The sequence below is a fragment of the Lampetra planeri genome, chromosome 9 (assembly GCF_965212315.1).
Source record: "Lampetra planeri chromosome 9, kcLamPlan1.2.h2, whole genome shotgun sequence".
NCBI classification, from domain to species: Eukaryota; Metazoa; Chordata; class Hyperoartia; order Petromyzontiformes; family Petromyzontidae; genus Lampetra; species Lampetra planeri.
In genome coordinates, this window is record NC_136115.1 from 15,726,088 (window position 1) to 15,746,652 (window position 20,565).

The 20,565-nt window shown below is 48.4% G+C and overlaps 1 protein-coding gene across 1 annotated transcript in view; it reads left to right on the forward strand.

The window, feature by feature from the left end:
* CDH23 (cadherin related 23) overlaps positions 1–17,841 on the forward strand; it is a 264,190-nt gene extending 246,349 nt beyond the window's left edge. Inside the window, exons 62-72 of the mRNA XM_078597759.1 lie at positions 119–280; positions 607–863; positions 3,096–3,193; positions 3,589–3,709; positions 4,036–4,115; positions 4,645–4,685; positions 4,809–4,875; positions 9,057–9,186; positions 13,475–13,603; positions 14,627–14,737; positions 16,130–17,841. Of these exons, the coding sequence (XP_078453885.1) occupies positions 119–280; positions 607–863; positions 3,096–3,193; positions 3,589–3,709; positions 4,036–4,115; positions 4,645–4,685; positions 4,809–4,875; positions 9,057–9,186; positions 13,475–13,603; positions 14,627–14,737; positions 16,130–16,669 (1,736 nt within the window). The 3' untranslated portion in view covers positions 16,670–17,841. The remainder of the gene's footprint in view (positions 1–118; positions 281–606; positions 864–3,095; positions 3,194–3,588; positions 3,710–4,035; positions 4,116–4,644; positions 4,686–4,808; positions 4,876–9,056; positions 9,187–13,474; positions 13,604–14,626; positions 14,738–16,129) is intronic.
* Positions 17,842–20,565: the final 2,724 nt, after the last annotated feature.

Consider the following 20,565-nt stretch of genomic DNA (forward strand, 5'->3'; position numbering starts at 1 on the left):
TTCGGATTGCCACCCAGCTGCTCTGCTGCTAAGCCACCTGTCCGGATACTGAATACATTTTGTAAAGGATTAAGGGGTGAATGTGCGCGGGTCGGGTGGTAACAAGAGGCTTCCGCAGGCGTGGCGGTGGACGCCAAGGTGGGCTCAGAGCTGCTGCAGCTGGAGGCGGTGGACCGGGACGTGGGGAACAACAGCATCGTGCTGTACCGCATCCTCAGCATACTCTACATTAAGCACAGCAGCAACAGCTCCACGCGCATGTACAACATCTTCACCCTGGGTATGGCCACACGCAGCACAAGGATCCCCGTGTAGCCTCTAGCAGACTGCTGGGGCAAGTGCTGTTAGTGAACAGCACCTACTGTATGAAGGTCGGCACGGCGGACAAGGGTTTGGGTGAACAGCACCACGCCCGGCCGCCTTTGTCTCCACAGTGCTGATGCTTACACACTGCACAAAGTACTAACCTCAGTTATTCGTCGACCCAGAGGATGCCCAGGACTGCCACCACTGTTATTGGTAGTGAGCGAGAATCGAACTCTGATCGCTCGGTTCGTAAGGCAGCACACTAACCACTGCACTACCGCTCCCGGTGCGCACGCGCAGGCGGGCGCGACGGCATCCTGCGCACATACGACCTCTTCACGGCGTACGGCCCGGGCTACTTCATGCTCGAGGTTGTGGTGGCCGACTTGGCTGGCCACAACGACACGGCGACCGTGGGCGTGTACATCCTGCGCGACGACCAGCGCGTCAAGATCGTCATCAACGAGACTCCGGAGCGCGTGCGCGCATTCCAGGAGCAGTTCGTCAAGCTGCTGTCCAACATCACGGGTGCCATCGTCAACACCGACGATGTGCAGGTGCCTCTGCTGCCGCCACTTGCTGTAGATGCTTAGTGTGCAGGCTGCACAGGGCCGGAGGACCCCCAGTGCCAGGCCATAACAAAACAGGGAAAAAGAACAGGGTGGGGTGGCGGATCCCATTTCATTTGTTGCGCCAGTGCCCACACCCGCCACACTGCCACTGCGACACAACGTATACGTGGGCCCAGTTAGGTCAAGGCCACCCCGACGATTTGACTCATGATGCTTGCGCCTGCAAACTGAAAATGATTGCACTTTTATTGAAATCTCCGACAATGTTCATTCTTGTCACCCATTAAACTATTTGTAGCGTGAAGTAAACATGATGAATTCACCCACCCCACAAATGCAGTTGTCTAGGTCGTTGGTCGTGGTTTTATAATGCGCAAACCACGCACGTAACAGCGCTCATTTTCACGGGTGGTCATGAGTCAGCAGGAGCGGAGTGGCAATAATCTTGCAACCGTGCGGGGATAATGGGTTGAGTCAACCCCTGACCAGAATTTTAACTCGCGAATCAATTATGAGCATTTGAAAACCATTTTGCAAAAGCTCTCTCGAGCCAATGTATACAATAGCTACGGATACACTTCACAGGATCAATTCTTACCCTAGCTTGTGACATCTGTAGCTTCGGGTCTATATTCAGTATCTAATCGATGGCATTACTCGCAGTTCCGCGGAGTGGTCTGACTCCCCCAGCGAGTGGAGAGAATGGGGCAGTCGCTTGCGATGCGCTCAGTTGTTCCTATTGGAGCCTGAAAACCGCAGAGCTCTGTTTTCAACTTCCCTTGCATAGCTGAAAGTCACCGCATATCCACCGCACGAGATATCGCGCAATTTAAAATGTACAGGAGAGATGGTTATCAGTTTATAAAATAATTTACACAGGCATTTCCAGAAGAACGTTATATATGGTATATAAATTATATTGATTTAGTACATGTGATATTCGGCCCGTTCTTATCGTGCAAAGCTATTACTATAGTTAGATAGACACAGTCTGCAGTAGTTTCACAGGAGAGGGTGATGTTGCCCTAATCCCGTTGCGTGATTTACAGGTAAACAAAGCATTTGGCAAAGTTGGATGATGATGCCAGCCCGCAGTGGCCTGCACTTTTCCAATAGTGCCACCGGAACTTTAACGTCCACTGTGAAGCAGACGTGAACACGGAAATGCATCGTTGATAAACCGTGAACCTCTGCAGCAAGCGGCGAAGCACGCTACCGCACGGTTTCGCCACCACCCAGAAAGACCCTTGAATCCGTCGCGTTCGCTCGCTATGCCTGGACAGCCGGTTAGACATCTCCACTGGTTCACGCTCCATCGTAGCGATGGTGATATGAATGTATCGGCGGTACACCAGTGATGAGCAGCATAAAAAAACAAAGTTTGTAATCATGATTTATTTTCCAGTGATTTGCAACTCTGGTAATAAAATCTTGAGGGGTGGTGGTGCGTAAAAATCAGTTCTCGTGATGTCGTAGCAGTCCGAAGACGAATATTACGAGCGGCTGAACATGAAGCTTCACAGTTTGATAATTATTTTTTTACCCTTTTATCTGGCAACAAAACTGACACCTTTTTTACAAGGAGTCATGGTTGCATTGATCACAATACCTGCGGTCGGAATGCAAACAAAAAAACACAACTCTGATAATGTATGCACTGTCCTTGAAATTGATTGGTCCACACCCGAGACAGCTTTTCTTAGAGCCTAGTCTCACATGGTGTTGGACCAGATGACCGCAGGTATTGTGGTCAATGCAAACATGACTCCTTGTAAAAAAGGTGTCAGTTTTGTTGCCAGATAAAAGGGTAAAAAGCCAATTATCATATTTTGCTACTGGCAAAGGAGGTTCCAATGGTGCTTCACAGTTATATTGCCGTTTAGCAGTACCCAGCCTGATAACGATTGGCTGCTCCGTGTTCCAAAGGCAGATTTGACTTCTCGTGCCCTAGATTTGGTTGGACGGTTCCTCGATTCAAAGGTCCCAAATCAGCGGTCATTATTGACCTTTTGAAGCAAGTGTCAGTAGACTGAATAAACCTTCAAATCGCGTCAAAATTGGTGACAGCATCAATTAAAGACTGATAAAACAGATTTGCTGAATCAAATTTAGATTTTAGACTGTTTTATGAGGACCGGTGTGTTATGCTGCACCGGTGTACCGCCAATTCGTCCATATGTTGACTATAACTTAACAATTGCACGGCCTCTTTCCCAGTACCACGTGGACAGTAACGGACGGGTGAACTTCGCCCAGTCGGACGTTCTCATCCACGTCGTCAACAAAGACACCAATCAAATCATGGATGTTAGCAGGTGAGTGATTGAGCATCGTGTGAGGATCACGAGCAGACAGTGACACTGGGGGAGGGATTACCCATGAGATTACATTTTATAATTAATTACTGCACACTGAGCCTTAGTCTTTTTTTATAAATGGGTAGTGGATAATGGATGATGGTAGTAGTGATGATGATGATTGTCATGTCAATGACATCAGTGACAATTGTCCGTCTGGTTATAGTCATTGATGATGCCGACAATGGCAAGGATGTTACTCGTGATAGATGATAACATCTATTGTCATTGTCGAGTGATAACAATGGTAATCCATGACATCGGTGATGACGATTAAGACGACAGCGATAGCGATGATAACGACATTGACGACGACGATGATGATAATGTAAGCATTTGCTGTGACGCATCAGGGTAATCGCTCTCATCGATGACAACAAGGAGCAGCTCAAGAACCTCTTCCGGAATTACAACGTGCTCGACGTTCAGCCGGCCGTCGTGGCCACTAAGTCCGACGACCTCACCTCCCTACAGGTGAGTTCACACCCCTCACCGGGTGAGCTACGGACTCGTGTCTCACGGATTTAGCCACACGCACACCTCGTGGTAGCTGGGACCCCTCACCAGTGTCTGCAATGTGATTGATTCGCTGCTGCAACTTTCTGTTTTTCCACTAAGGGTCCCTCCGTGGGTCATTCTCGTAAAACAACAGCTTCAGGCAGAATGCTTCTTACCCGCGTAGACAAAAACTGTCAAATCAATCAATCAAGGAGAGTCACCCCGCACGACCCTGCCCACACTCGCCGCTGTCTCGGAGCTGCCCGTGGCTGACGTGTGCTCTGCGTGTTGCCTCGGGTCAGATGGCCGTCGTCATCCTGGCCATTCTGCTCGTCCTGGTGATTGCCATCCTCGTGGTCATGAACTGGTACTACAGGACCACGTGAGCCATCCGACTTCCCGCGTCGCGGATTCGTGTTGCTGCCCGCACCACAAACACGTTGGCAGTGCCCACACATTGCGTGGCCTCTAGTGCTGAGCACACTTGCTGGATAAGCCAATAGCCAATATGACATCATGTGCAGGGAAATCCGGAGGGTTGTGGCCACTCTTTACACACTGCACTCTGGCCAGGCATTTGCGACAGGCAGGGGTACCTGCATTTGACCTCTCCGTACGTGACTTGTCATCTACTACCTGCGGCGAACTCATTTGTACTGCCCGGTGGACACAGGTGGACGCGTGGGGATTTAGGAAGTGTGCACGTTATTTCAACTGTTGGGAGATTGAATCGAACTGGCAACTTCTGGATGGCAAGTCCAGTGTGTTCACCATTACAATGCCACAAGACTAAACCAAACTCTTGCATGAAACATGGCATTACGGCATTTCCGAACTGCCACTTGTGACCATGTTAGTGCAGAGCATACAGCGTTAGCAGTTGCGTGCATGTGTGTGTTCGTCTTTTTCAGTCACAAGCGGAAGCTAAGAGCCATCGTTGCTGGCTCTCTCGGTGAGCGAACATCGCCTGCGCGTCGTTTCGTTCGGGTCGCTCATTCAAGCGAGGCCCCTTTAAGCCCCCGTCTCATAAATCCATTCTCTGTGCATTTGACCCCATGACCCCTGTGCACTCAAGGCAACCAGCAGGGCTTCATGGACATCCTGGACAACATGCCCAACACAAACAAGTTCGCCGTGGAGGGGCAAGTCGGACGATCCTTCTGTCTCTCTCCTCAATGCCAGTTCTCTCGCAGCCACTGAGGCCATTTATTGCCACTGTTGCAGTGTCAGTCGCACTGACGCCGTGGTCTGAATGCACAGTCTACAACAGGGGTCCTCAAACTTTTTAAACAGGGGGCCAGTTCACTGTCCCTCAGACCGATGGAGGGCCGGACTATAGTTAAAAAAAACTATGAACAAATTCCTATGCACACTGCATATATCGTATTTTTAAGTGAAGAAACAAAACGGGAACAAATACAATATTTAAAATGAAGAACAAGTAAAGTTAAATCAACAAACTTGCCAGTATTTCAATGGGAACTATGGGCCTGCTTTTGGCTAATGAGATGGTCAATGTCCGGTTCCATATTTGTCACTGCTAGTCGTAACAAGTAATGCAAGTGTGCATCCGTTAGTCTAGATCTGGTTGGAGATTTCAAATGTTTCATTCTGGAAAAAGTCTGTTCACAGACATAAGTGCTGCCAAAGATGGTTGCCATTTTGAGTGCATGGTTCCTGAGATGAGGATATGTCTCAGAGGGGAGAGATGCATAGAAATTATGAAGGCTGCTTGACTTGAATGCGTCTTTCAGAGAGTCACAATTCTGCAGTTCAGCCAGTTCCATTTGCTAAATTGTATCCACATTTTTAATGTCAATAGAAAATGGGTTACGGAAAAGCTGTATGTCCTGTTCATGGAGATGAAGCTCTTTAAATCTAAATTGGAACTCCTTTTGCAATTTTTCCAGTGAATCCACACATGTTTTGTTTGGGAATTGCAACCAATGGTTTTTCCGCTAACAGATTTTGAGTTGTGGGGAGATGGCAGAAGTTTTCCTCCTTAACTTGTTTGATGAGGAGGCCTAATTTTACTTCAAATGCTTTGACATGTGATTGCATATCACAGAGGAGCTTCCCCTTTCCTTGAAGTTGCACATTGAAACTGTTGAGTAGCTCTGTTACATCTGTCAGAAAGGCAAGGTGCCATTTCCATTCTGCATCATTGAGCTCTGGTACTTTGTTTTTTGAAAGCAGAAAAGCTGTAATCTGTGGAAGTAAGTCATAGAAACGTTTCAAAACTCTCCCTCGACTCAGCCAACGGACTTCTGTGTGGTACAGAACATCTTCATAGTCAACATTTAGTTCAGACAGAAATTCCTGAATTTGTCTGTGGTTTAGTGCATGAGCTCTAATGAATTTAACACAAGATACCACAATTTTCATAACAGAGTTCCACTTCAGTGATTTACTACACAGCGCGTGTTGGTGGATGAGGCAGTGTATGGCTATTGGATGAGAATGGTTATGTTTGTCCATCTCTTGGTTAATGCGAGCAATTACTCCTTTCTTAGACCCCACCATGCTAGGAGCACCATCAGTTGTCACACTGGCTAGTTTAGCCCAATTCAGCTCCAAACCATTCACAGTTTGGCAAACCTTTTCATAGATATCCTCTCCTGTAGTTGTTCCTTTGATGCTTTGCAGTGCAGCAAGCTCTTCTGTGACTTCGAAATAGTCATTCATCCCACGAATAAAAATTAGAAGTTGTGCAGAATCACGAACATCATTGCTTTCGTCGAGTGCCAAGTAAAAATAGGAAAGTTTTTTTGTGGAGTTTTGCAAATGCTGATGCAAATTGTCTCCCATTTCTTCAATCCTCCGTGTAATTGTAGGTCCTGAAAGACTCACTGTACTAAATAAATCGGCCTTCTCTGGACACATCTCTTTGGCAACAGAAAGAAGGCATTCTTTAACAAATTCTCCCTCCACGAATGGTCTGCCAGTGCACGCTATTAGCTTGGCAACTTGAAAACTTGCTCGCAGTGATGAAATATTTAGCTGCTTCTGCTTCACAAAAGTATTTTGCTGAGTTGTTAATGTATTTTTCAGTTTTAATATTTTATCTTTTCTCACTTCTCCAACCAAACAATCATATTTATCTTTATGTTGAGTTTCATAGTGTCGATGTAAATTGTATTATTTGAACACAGAAACTATATTCTGGCATATCAGACACACAGCTCTTTCCTTGTACTGCATGAAAAAGTAATCATAAGTCCACTGTTCTTTGAATATCCTACACTCCGAGTCAATTTTTCTCTTTCTTGACATCAGTTTCCTAGGGAGTCAAAATTGCTATTAGTAAAATACCAATATATATATGTACAGCGCTACAAAAACAATATACCAGCAATAACTTTGCCCACACAGAGACATACAGACTGCACTGCCCATCAATGCAGTCTGATTGGGGGAACTCCGCTTTTACCCCAGGCTCACACTGGTGCGGGTGTCATTAAAAAGTTAATTACACCTGCAGTTTTGTTCACAGATCGCAGTACATCCCCAGCACACAGGAATATCACTGGGAGTGGAGCCGAGGGGCAAGTGAGGGAGCTGAGGGAGGGAGAGCCAGTCAAGCACAGCCAGGGGAGGGCTGGCAGCCTTAGGCCTGGGGGGCAAGTCAAGTCAATTGGCCCATTGAACCATTCACCAGCACAGCCCAATGAGTGCCCACCACCGCAGCTCAATCAGTGCCCACCGCCGCAGCTCAATCAGTGCTCACCAGCGCAGCCAAATCAGTGCTCGCCACCGCAGCCCAATCAGTGCCCACCACCGCAGCCCAATGAGTGCTCACCAGCGCAGCCCAATTAGTGCTCACCAGCGCAGCCCAATTAGTGCTCACAAGCGCAGCCCAATTAGTGACCATGGGCCGGATAAATGTCCTCGGCGGGCCGCATGTGGCCCGCGGGCCGTAGTTTGAGGACCCCTGGTCTACAAGCTGAAAGCGATAACGGAAGCGTTATCCTGCAGGCAAGCGCATAACGCGATGCGAAGTGAAAATGGTTACCTGCTTTGATGAGCGCGCCAGGGTCGCATCTCCCGTTTGTAGCCCTGAGTCAGAGCTGGAAATTCTACATTCCTATACTCGGACTGAGTGAAACCATGTATACTTCCCATTAAGTGGTACACGTTTTATAGAACTCAGAGGGATGAAGGTGTGAGTTGACTTCGGACTGAGTCTTGAGCTCCATACCGTCTGATTGTGAGTTGCACACAGCAAGCGCCGCCATCAACGGGCTGGCGTATAATGCAATGGCATCACCAAGTTACAGATGTAGCTCTACTCATAGCTTGTAAAGGGACGACACGAGAGTGTTTGGAGGATACTGTAAAGGCAGACAATAATATAGTGAGTAATCGAGGCCCAAGACTGGAGTGATTGCTCAAAACAATTTTGGAAAGAAGATGCGCAAAATAAATCACCATACTGGTCTACGTCACAGGCTGCCGAATTCGACTCGTGATTCTGCTCTCGTTATCTCGGCTTCAAAGGCAGTGACATTGGTAGCGATCCCACGGTATTGACATTAAAAGGCACGAGATGTAATTCAATCAGCGCGTCACGCGACCGCAAAATCGTTATTCCAAGACTAAAGCTCCGAGCGAGCGTGTCGGAATGTCTCAGGCCAATATCACATGCAATGCGCCCAATCCCGTCAGATCTGAGACGTTGAGCCCGGGTGGTGCTCAGATTGGGTGTCCATTGTGCACACAGTCATGGGCTGTGGGGCTATGTTGTAGACAGCAGAGGGCAGTACGGAAGAATCCATTCTTGTATCATCAACCCACACTGTATATGTAGTGTAGCGATTAGTGCGCTGCACTGCGAAAACAGCGACCCGGTTTCCATTCTCGTTCACGATCAACACCAGTGACGATTATCTGAACCGGTCCTGGACCTCCTCCAGATCGACTCAGCCTCAAATGAGTGTCTGGTGCGGTGTGTAAACATTGCCACTAGGGAGACAAAAGTAGCCGGGCGTGGTGCTGGCCACCCACCACCGGCCTTCATAGGCGCTACTTGCAAACAGCACTTGCCCCAACAGTCTGTTAACGCTATATGGGGGGGATCTTTGTATGTTGAACTTCGTTCGCACCGTACATAGCCGACCATGTTAATGGGAGGAACGGATGTAGTGCGATCGGATAGCCGATTGCACTGACGGTGAAGTGTGATCAGATAGCCCCCATGGCCCGCTTTGGCGTGTGGGATGCCCTCACCCAATGACGGACCAACAACAACGGCCTGGGGCGGTGGGGTCGCCGTCGTCCACCGTCGCCCGAGCGGCGGCTGTGAAGTGTCCGTGTGGGCGCGCAGGGCCAACCCGGTGTGGCTGGACCCGTACTACCGCGACATGGAGCTGGCGGCACAGGCCGAGCATGACGATGGCCTTCCGGACAACCTCAGCGACATCACCGAGCTGTGGAACAGCCCCGCCAAGACCCACGTGAGTCTTGTGGTCGTGACTCGGTACAATATGTACGTTGCACTATCGTGGTGGATTATTATTACCATCGTCATTGTTTACTCAGGGAAGCCTCACAGAGTCTCAAGATTATTATTTTTCGGAGGGTTCCTGCCTAGTTGTTGCTACTGTGTCTGAAATTAAGTAGTTTCCAGGCTGTTTTTCGGCATGGGTATGTTTGGCCAATACCAGTCACATTGGATACTTTTTTTCAGCGATGGAAGGAAACCGGAGAACTCGAAGGAAACCCATGACAGAACAGGGGGAGGACATGCAAACTGCACGCAGAAAGGGGCCCGAGTCAGGGATCGAACCCATGGCCTTCTTGCTGTGAAGCGGCGCGAGCGTTGCCACTGCGCCATGCCGCCACCACACTGACGCACATCGCGCAGGAATTAACGATGCCGTTAAAACGCCCATCTCATCCTCGCTGCAGCAGGCGCTGGCGCCGTCACAGTAACGTGTCTGCTCCCTCCCTCCCACCCTCCCTGCCTCCCACCCTCCCTGCCTCCCACCCTCCCTGCCTCCCTCCCACCGAGCCCTGACCTTCACCATGTTGATGATCTATCGGATGACACAGCGGTAACAATCGTACCTCATAGAGGGCCTCGGATCGATTCCCGACTCGGACGCTGTTCCGTGTGGAGTTTGTATGTTGCAACATGCGTGTGTGAGCAATCACCTCCAATTAGCGCAGTTGACTGCGTACGGTGCAATAGAAGTTCAACATACATACGGCGGAGCTTGTAAGTTCTGCCCTGTACTTCTGCATTGGTTTCTTCTTGATTCTACGGTTTCCTCCCATGGTAAACAAAAAATTATGCAATGTAACTGTTGGCCAAAACATCCCACTGGTGAAAATTTACCTGCAAGTTTAATATGTAGGTTTTCGTGACCGATATTATCCATAATAGAGGTTTTTTTGGGTTAGATCTCGTTAATATAAATGTGTCGTTAAACCCGCTATCATACTCAAATTGTAAATATTGTGGATTTACTCTCCAACACACCAGTGTGCTGAACTAGTAACTAATTTGCATGTTTTGTTTACATCACAAACCTTACTAATTGGCTGTGTTGCGTGGTGGTGGATTTAACTAAACATTTATATTTAACCCAAAAAAATCTTTATTATGGATTTGCATGCAAATTAATAAATTGGCTGAAACATGCAGCAACATCGCCGTCCCTACTGAAAAACACTTGGCAGGACCCTCCTGACAAATTCTTGAGACTCGGTGAGGCTTTCCTGGGCAAACAAGCATCAATAAATAATAAACCAGCAACACAAACTATTATTTATAATTGGTACATATCCATAAATGTTTATATAGCTCCTATGTTTCCCTGCCTTGAGTATTCATGTTACCAAGAGCACAAGTTGTTGTTCATGATATATTAGCAAGAGGCTTGTTTTATTTTGTTTGCTTCATTTCACATCCGAAATGCATTAACTTTATAACAGCCGAATCACGCCTCAAGTTTTACTGTGAGTCTAAGCTTTGCGACGCAAGACTGTGGGTCTCTCTGCGAGCCTACGTGCGACGGCAGTAAAGTACAATCCACCACTCTCATCACCACTTGGCCCATTGCCACACTTGTGATGATTGCAATGGTGTCAGGCACAGTAACTTTGGTAAACCACATCGAACATAACGAGCAAATCACCTGGAGATAGTGAGATGTCCTTAATTAACGATACCGAGTGAGCTTAGTTAAGTACAGCTGAAGTGGTCTTACCAGTGAATGGTTGTATGGTCTCAGACAGATTTCTCTAAGACGAAGGTACTTTGCAAACCCACTGGCTATCAACAAAGATTCGTTCATGAAGCCATCCATATATATAGACACAGACACAATTTCAACCGAGAAGATGGGTACAAACTGAGCAATCATTGGAAGGACGTTATTAACCAGTTTGAGTCATAACTGGCTGTGATTCTAGATTTGAAGCTTTCGTGACTGCAAGGATTTTATATTCTTAGGTTTTTTTTTTCGGTAAAGTCACGTAGGTAAAAAATTAAAATTAATAAAAGTAAAATAAAATAAAAATCACGACGTTTCGGAGGCAACACAAGCTTCCGTCTTCAGGTGGAACCGTCACAGCCACGACAGCTGTATCAAGTAAATGAGAGATTACAAGAGCTACCACTCCGTATATATAATGGTTGAAGAGGGGAAGGGCCAAGTACGGCACACTTTTTATTAATATGGTAAGGTGAGGCTTAAGACTAAGAATAGACTGCATAACAAAAGACTGAGCCTTTGTTATGGAGGGGTACGGTTTGTGACTACGCCTAGCCTACATAACAAAAGTGTGAAAAAAGAAAAAACTAAACCTGGTAAAACAAAACTGGCTGTCTATCAATAACCTGTAATAGTTGTCTGTCCAATAAGATGGTCCAAATAAGTGTAGTTAAATCTTTTTTGCATGGTTAATCACATCTTTCCAATGATTACTCAGTTTGTAACCATCATCACGGTTAAAATTATGTCTGTGTTTGTATATTTGTATGGCTTCGTGTACAAACATTTGATGGTAGCCAGGAGGTTTGCAGAGCACCTTGGTCTCGGAAAAGACAATTTCATGAGAGCCCACAGAGTTGTAGCAATGATCGGCAATGGCCGAAGAATCAGTTCTGCCGTGTTTCAGATCTGACTTGTGCTCGCGGACACGATCAGAAACATGACGTTTCGTTTCTCCAATGTAGCAGTTGTGGTGATTGCAGTTGTGGTGATTGCTACATTGGAGAAACGAAACGTCATGTTTCTGATCGTGTCCGCGAGCACAAGTCAGATCTGAAACACGGCAGAACTGATTCTTCGGCCGTTGCCGATCATTGCTACAACTCTGTGGGCTCTCATGAAATTGTCTTTTCTGAGACCAAGGTGCTCTGCAAACCTCCTGGTTACCATCAAAGGTTTGTACACGAAGCCATACAAATATACAAACACAGACATAATTTCAACCGTGATGATGGTTACAAACTGAGTAATCATTGGAAAGATGTGATTAACCATGCAAAAAAGATTTAACTACACTTATTTGGACCATCTTATTTGACAGACAACTATTACAGGTTATTGATAGACAGCCAGTTTTGTTTTACCAGGTTTAGTTTTTTCAATTTTCACACTTTTGTTATGTAGGCTAGGCGTAGTCACAAACCGTACCTCTCCATAACAAAGGCTCAGTCTTTTGTTATGCAGTCTATTCTTAGTCTTAAGCCTCACCTTACCATATTAATAAAAAGTGTGCCGTACTTGGCCCTTCCCCTCTTCAAGCATTATATATACGGAGTGGTAGCTCTTGTAATCTCTCATTTACTTGATACAGCTGTCGTGGCTGTGACGGTTCCACCTGAAGACGGAAGCTTGTGTTGCCTCCAAAACATCGTGATTTTTATTTTATTTTACTTTTATTAATTTTAATTTTTTACCTACGTGACCTTACCGAAAAAAAACGTAAGAAGACTGGCTGTGATGTTGCTATCCTACCACCTTCCGATATTAGTTATTTTCGGCTCTGAATTTTTATATTAACAGATTAAATTTCTCACACTAACACAGCCACCTCAAGCGCCATCCTCGAGGTCGCTGCTTGGCGATCTTCCATTACCATGCTAATCTGTTACATTAACATGCTAATCTCTCACATTACCATGCTAATCTTTTGCATTAGCATAGCCACCTTGGCGCGCTCGCAGTGGAGGATGCTCATCGATCTTACATTAATATGCTAATTTTTTACCTGGCAGCCCTTTGATTGGTGGAAAACCCATCACCGCCGCGGTCACTGCCCACCATTTACATTAACATTGGCTGCTGACATTTGGGCTACGCCGATTTGAAACCTTTATAAACAGTTGTCTTTAGAAGCTAACCCCCCTTTTCCTGATGACGACCGCTTGTGTTGCAATCGAAATGTCGTAGTTTTTTGTTCTTTTCTTTGAACCTATCTACGTGATTTTACTGAAAGACCCAAAGAATATGAATTCCTGCAGCCACGAAAGCTTTAAGTCAAGATTTGCAGGTGGGTACTTCGCAAAACTCACCGTTACGAATGCGTCCGTCGCTTTTCAAAAGTCATGCAAATTAAGAAAAAGAGGAAGCAACAAAGGAACTCATTCTATTTCGTCACATCGGGTGGTGGAGGGCCTTTATGGCACAAATTCGCTCAGATCATCACTTGGCCTAACTTAAACATATGTTATGAACCACGCTTGTCAGTTCATTAAGCCGTCCCCTTGACCCCCTTCCCCCCCACCAGGGCACATTTGGCCGAGATCCGCTGACAGGAGGCACCAAATCCGAGGACGACCGCTACCTGCGCGCTGCCATCCAGGAGTATGACAACATCGCACGGCTCGGCCAAATCATGCGCGACGGCCCCGTCAAGGTACGGCCGCCATGTGCTCCGACGCCGTGCCAAGTCAAGCCACGGCATGTCTCTGCCCGTTTGGAGAGAGGAATGCGCTCGCCAATAGCTGCCTCACCACATCGATTCCCTCTCACCAGATCCTCACCATAAAAACAGAGCAGTGTCCTTCCCCAAATGAGTGTCGAGGCAGTGCTCGTTTTATAGCCCTGAGGCAGAGGAATAACATCCACGTGCCGATGGCAGGGGCGAGTCTCTGAATAGAACAACCATCGCTGACTTCCCCATACAGTGGCATTCATGTTATTGACCCCAGAGGGATAATTTGCCAAGTTATCTCTCAACCTACCTATCACTCAACCGCTGAGCCACTAGACTGGACGACCGTTATAGCCAGGCAAGAGCCCATTGAGACCAGAATTATTTGTTAAAGAGAGACCTATGGTTAGAATGATGGGTGGAGGTGAGTGTGAATGGTGGGGAAGATGATGGCGATGAGGGGAGGGCAGGGGATTGTTACATTTTGGGTACAAACTGCTTGATGTGTGACTTTGTGACCAACTCCATTCCATGTTCTTCAGTATTGCACACGTACTCAAGCGTGGAAAATCAAAAACTCTCATCACACGTTATTAACACTGCCTTATGATGCAGTGATTAACTTGAATTAGATTTCGAGCCGCTGCTAACACGATTATTGAGTCATATCTGAACCAGGCCTGGGTCCCCGATTCAACACGTACTGACCAGTAGAGCGACGTATGGTCAAACAACTTCCATGGTGGATGCAGCACAAGGAGGCCTTTATCCAGCAGTGGATTAACAAACGGCTGTAAACTATTATATCATTCTTGGCATTACAAAAAAAATTTCCACAAACTTTGGCTGACGTTGCGGGCAATGGCCCTCGTCCAGAGGAGAGAGACAGAGGGAGGGGGTTGATGACGACCGTTGTGATTGCCGTTGTTCTTCACGCTTGCGCTCCACTGCCATCGCACTCGCTTCTGCTACTTCTGCCGCATCTGTGTTTGCGCTCCTCGCAAGGGCTCGCTGCTCAAGGTGGTGCTGGACGACTACCTGCGCCTCAAAAAGTTGTTTGCAGCGCGCGTGCTGCACAAGTCGCTTAGCATCGCCGAGAGCTCATCCACCACCGAGGTTCCATCCCACCCTCAACGCACGAACTCCCGCACCTCCCCCAACACCACCTCTCTACCCACGCACTCCCCCCCCACCCCCCTCTCCTACACCCTCTTCTGCACTCCCCCTCTCCCCCATCTCTCCCGCACTCCCCCCCTCTCCCATGTCTCCTGCACTCCCCCCCCCCCTCTGCCATCTCTCCCGCACTCCCCCCCTCTCCTATGTCTCCTGCACTCCCCCCCCCCTCTGCCATCTCTCCCGCACTCCCCCACTCTCCCATGTCTCCCACACTCCCCCCCCTCTCCCATCTCTCCCGCACTCCTCCAGACTCTCGAACCTCCTCACCCATTCCACGTCACCCATTTCCAAACGTTCTGGTCTCCATTCCTGTGTGATGGCCACAGCGCGTGAGCTCGGTGTGCACTCAGCATGGCTGAAGCGCAACTAGGGCTTGACTGACGTTTGTACCTCGTACTGCCACATGATTCTACCCAGAACTGCGTGCGTGTGTGTCTGTATGTGGCTACCGAAATATACACAGCATGTGAAAACACCCCCCCATCACCGTGCTGCTGTCAAACCCCAATGGTTTCAAAGGTGTGGCATCCCTCCCACCGATATCTCGTCGGCGAAAGTGGCCCGTATCTGAAATTTAGTGAACAACACTGCTGTTCAGTAACACTGCTTGCGACCAATAATAGTGCCGAATATATGAATCGATCCCTGGGCCTCACTTGGGTCAACTTAGCTTCAAATCAGTACCTGGTGCGGTATGCAAACATTAGCACTGGGGAGACAAAAGCGGCCGGGCATGGTGCCGGCAACCCACCCTCTCCATGTGCCATGCTGGCCTTCATAGGGGCTCGCTAACAGCACTTTCCCCAACCGTCTGTTAAGACGACACGACGAAATCATTGCGTGTTTGTGTCGTGTGTTGTGGCGCATGGTGACACAGTGTTTCATGTGCTGCGCAACCAACACGGAAACCCGAGTTTAATTCCCAGCCACAGCGGAATAAACGATTTCCTGCTGCGGTGTGTAAACATCAACACTGGGTGTGGTGCTGGTCACACCACTCTCTCGTGCGCGGTGCCATCCACAATAGACAGTCACTAACAACACAATTCCTGCCTGTTAATTCTACATGGTTAATGTATTAGAGTGCCCAATCTGTTGTAATGCAGATGCTAAAGATTCACTTCACAGGAGACTTATTGCAACATTTAAAAATGACCCAAAATACGGCAATAGGGTTTAAAAACAAACCAAAAAACACGCGTCTCCCAATAGGCGCAGACAAGCATGGCGTGCTGACGCACCGTCCCGGCCACTCTCGTGAACTTGATGTGAAACGAGAGCCACGCCGCGACGCACCGTAACGCACCATCACCCCCACTCACGCCCCCGCAGCTCATACCAGCGGGATCCGATGACGCGGACGAGGCGGCGGGCAGCAGCGACCAGCAGCGGGATGGGCTGGCGGACCCCGAACAGGTGGTGGCCTCGCTGCGCCTACGCCACCACCCCCCCGTGGAGCTTCCCGGCGGAGGGGAGGGAGTGCGCGCCCTGCAGGGTAGCACGGGCACGCTGCTGACCTCCGACCCCGGCAGCCTCCACGAGGACGAGCGGCGAGCGGGCGCCGGGCGGGCGGCCGGGCACGACAGGTCGCGGTCGGGGTCGGCGTCGGGGCCCGGGTTGGCCGGGGCGGTCGCCGACGGCCTGGCGCGCAGCTCTGAGACGGTGCGCACGGACGAGGGCTACGGCGAGTCGGCCAAGTCGACGCCCGCTCACCGCTACAGACCATGCGACGGTCGGGGGGCGCACACGGCCAAGGGGGCGCACACGGCCAAGGGCGTCGGCGGCTTGGAGAACTCGACCACGTGCACCATCCCCATCAACAAGAGCATCATCGCCGCCGGACAGGAGATCCTCGAGGTCACAGAACTCTGACCGGAGAAATGCAGAGCACGCAAGGGTCGTGTACAACAAACAGATGCTCGCTCACATTTTATACAGGTCTCCTCCGAACGATGCCGGTGATAATTGTGAACGTGCGCGTATGTCCATAAACGTAATTGATTACCCAGTGAGAGCCCATTGAGGCCAAAGTCACTTTTGCAGGAGTGGGAATGTGATTTATGGTGTGAGTGATTCCTGAGGTTAAATCTATGAAAATATACCCAGAGATCACGTGTGAAAGCATACGTCTAAGATGGCCCACTCTTGTGCGCCTTACTGAACCACACGGTGACGTCGTGGCCTTGTGGTCATGTAAAAACTGTTACGACTCAGTGAACGACTGCTCTAGCATAGGCATGGTCGGGGCCAAGTTAGCGAACAACACAAAGGACCAGAGCCATTGGCTTTCAGAAATGTTTGAAACCAGTGAAGTAGAACTGTTTACAACTGTAAAATCGTTTACTCGCTTGAAGGAAGATGCAACCCACCAAAAGCGCTGTCTCGTGTCGATCCGTATCCAGGCACAAGTTACAACTCTGTGAACGGAAATTAAGACTTTTAAATTGACTTACAAGCGTGATCAAGTGATGTCATTGGTGCATAGCGGCTGTAGCTATTAACTTGACGTCACTGCAGCGATGCGGCAGGAGCGCTACGGTGCGACCTGAAACTCTCATGAGAGCCGTTTGTCACGAGCGAAGCTCTCAAGGCTTACGCGGGACAAGCTGGCACGCACAGGCCTAGGGGCGTATTGGCACGAGAAGAGCAACTGGTGATGAGGGTTTGTCTTCCTTTGAAAATGTTTCAAAGGATCTTTGCAAGATTATATTAACTATTTTGACATCCCTCTTGAAGTTGATTAGGATAGCATTTGCTGATGGTTAATGTTTAATTAAAATATGCTGTCATGCAGTCATATACGTGCACTGCTATCTTTCAATATTGTACCAGTACTATGCTTAGATGTATGTATTTTAACCTTGTCTCACAAGTGCATATACATTCCATATGAAAAAGCCACACTTTTCCTATTCAAATATGTAGTCTCCATATTGGCATTGAACTAAACTATCTGTAGGATATTTAATTTGTCAACATTGAAATAATAACGTTGTTTTAATGAGACTTGTTTTTGAATATTGTGAAATAAATATTTACATATCATTTAAACCCACGGTTATTTTTGCTGTTCTTTCCACGGTTCAGTTCTGACGGTTGCAGTTTTGTTTTACTCCGTGTGAAGTGCGATGCGTGTGCGGCAGAGCCGTGTGGAACGTCGCAACACAAAGCGTTTGAGTCAAACATTCAGGGAACGTAGCCGTGTCTGTTTTGCATTTCTGTTTTACGAGGTCACGGATAATATCCACACAATTTTGAGGGGGGGGGCGGGGGACATCCTGGCACTTATGACCTTCAGGTAAGGACCCATCGAGATTATTTTAAAAAATACCTGGACCATATAGTGCAGGGGTCTGCAACCTTCAGCTCCGGAGCCGCAATGTGGCTCTTTAAAGGACTGCAGTGCGACTCTTGAAATGATAAAAGGCTCTTCTTGTTATTTTGGTTGCTGTGCCCTGAACAGGGAAGTCCAGTTCACCATGAAAGTTCAGTTCACCATGGAAGTCCAGTTTACCATGGAAGTCCAGTTCACCGTGAAAGTCCAGTTCACCATGGAAGTCCAGGATACCACAAAAGCCTAGTTCACCATGGACGTCCAGTTTACCTCGGAAGTCCAGTTCACTGTGAAAGTCCAGTTTACCATGAAAGTCCAGTTCTCTATGGAAGTCCAGTTCACCGTGAAAGTCCAGTTCACCATGGAAGTCCAGTTAACCGTGAAAGCACAGTTTACCATGAAAGTCCAGTTCACCATAGAAGTCCAGTTTACCTTGGAAGTCCAATTTACCACGGGAGTCCAGTTCACCATGGAAATCCAATTCACCATGGAAATCCAGTTCACAATGGAAGTCCAGTTTACCTTAGAAGTCCAGTTTACCTTGGAAATCCAGTTCACCATGGACGTTCAGTTTACCATGAAAGTCCAGTTCACTATGGAAGTCCAGTTTACCACGGGAGTCCAGTTCACCATGGAAATCCAATTCACCATGGAAATTCAGTTTGCCATGGAAGTCCAGTTCAACATATAAGTCCAGTTTACCACGAAGATCAGTTGACCATGGAAGTTCAGTTTTCTCTGTAAATCGAGTTCACCATGGAAGTCTAGTTTACCACGGGCAGGGGTCGGCAGCTTTCGGCTCCGGAACGACATGCGGCTCATTAAGGACTGTTTCGTGACGTTATTCAGGACGACCGTCTCGTATTCACGTGAATTGTGGCTCTTTAAATATTGTGTTTTTTACCGAATTAAAAAAAATGGCTCTTCTTGTTTTTTTGGTTGCCGGACTTATCGTAATGTTCATATCGTAAAAAAAAAAACGGAACACAGCGAAACAGACCTCTGGCAAGTATGTCCACGTTTAGAATATAAGGGACTCAGTTGATTGTTTGTCATGGTTCAAACCAATTGTATCCACCCGGAGGGCTCAGCGGAAAAAGTTAAAATTCTCGCGGGAAGGTTGCGAATTCAAATCCTGGTTATGGGGTTCACTCAGCCCATACTCCTTACGAGGTCAATTAACAAAAAACAAGTAGCCACTGGAGAATTCAACAGTGGCTATCACTCGCGTGGCCGTAGGAATGTGGAATTTCCACCAGTGGCTCAGGACTGTAAACTCGGAGATTAGCGATTGCCTCGGTGCTGATCTGAACTGGACATCGCTGCGCTTGCGTCCGTCACAACCACGATCAATCAATCCGTGCGCTTGCCTCCCCCCCGTGGTGGCCACTCGAGAGAGAGGCGCGACCCCAGCCGCGTCGCTCATTCACAGAGCGCCCAGCAGGCGGCAGCGGAGCAGCGCCACCGCGGGGCCCGTCGCTGCCCACCGGAGGCGCGGGGCCACGCGGTGGCGCGTCCCCCCCCCCCCAACCCCGGCCGTCACTGCTCGCCAGAGCCCCCCCCCCGCAGCCTCCTACTTCTCAAGGCGGCCACTGCTTGCGGTGTCCAGTCTGGGGCTCGCTGCACACAAGGCGACGCGTGCAAAAATACGACCGGTGGTCATGGGCCTGCCCACGCTTCACCAACCCGCACTCACCAGCGCGGTGAAGTATGGTCGAGCATGTGTTTGGTCTGTTTCGTAAATATGAACTTTATAGCAGGATGAGAGCCCATTGAGACGCCATTATTGTTTTGTAATATTGGGTGTCAGGATGCAATTGGTCCACGTGGACCCGATCGCGGAGTCGAGGGGGCTCGTGAAGTAAATTGAAAGGGGACACATCCAAGAGCCTTGAGACATCCCCTGTCCCCTTTGCCCTTGATATCCCCCATACCCGATATCCAACTTCTGCTGTCCACCAATGCCGGCAGTGGTTCCGTGTGGCAGCATTTATTGCTTTCGTACCCGTGCACGTGGGCATCTTGCGTTGACTTCCTGAGACCCTCCAGGTTTGTCAGGGAGGGCGTGACGTTCGGGAGAGTTGTTTGGTGTTGTATACGCGAGTGGTAGGAAGCGGAGTGCCCAGAGAAACCCGCACGCTAAAAGAGGGGAACAAAAAAACACTGCACGAATAGATTCAATAATTCCATCAATATAAAGGCATCCTCTGGCCACCGCTATGCAGTCGGAAACTGTTTAAATATGACGCGTGTTTACCCAAGAACGTCCCACGGAGGATCCTGCCAAGATTTCACAGTCGGGGGTGATTTTGCTCTGTTTAGTCCCAATTTAAGTATTTTTCATTTAAGTGCATAGCATTGGGATGTCTTGGTCGATATCAGTTACATGGGGGAGGGACCTGGGGTAAACCCATGCAAAACGGGGGGAGAACAT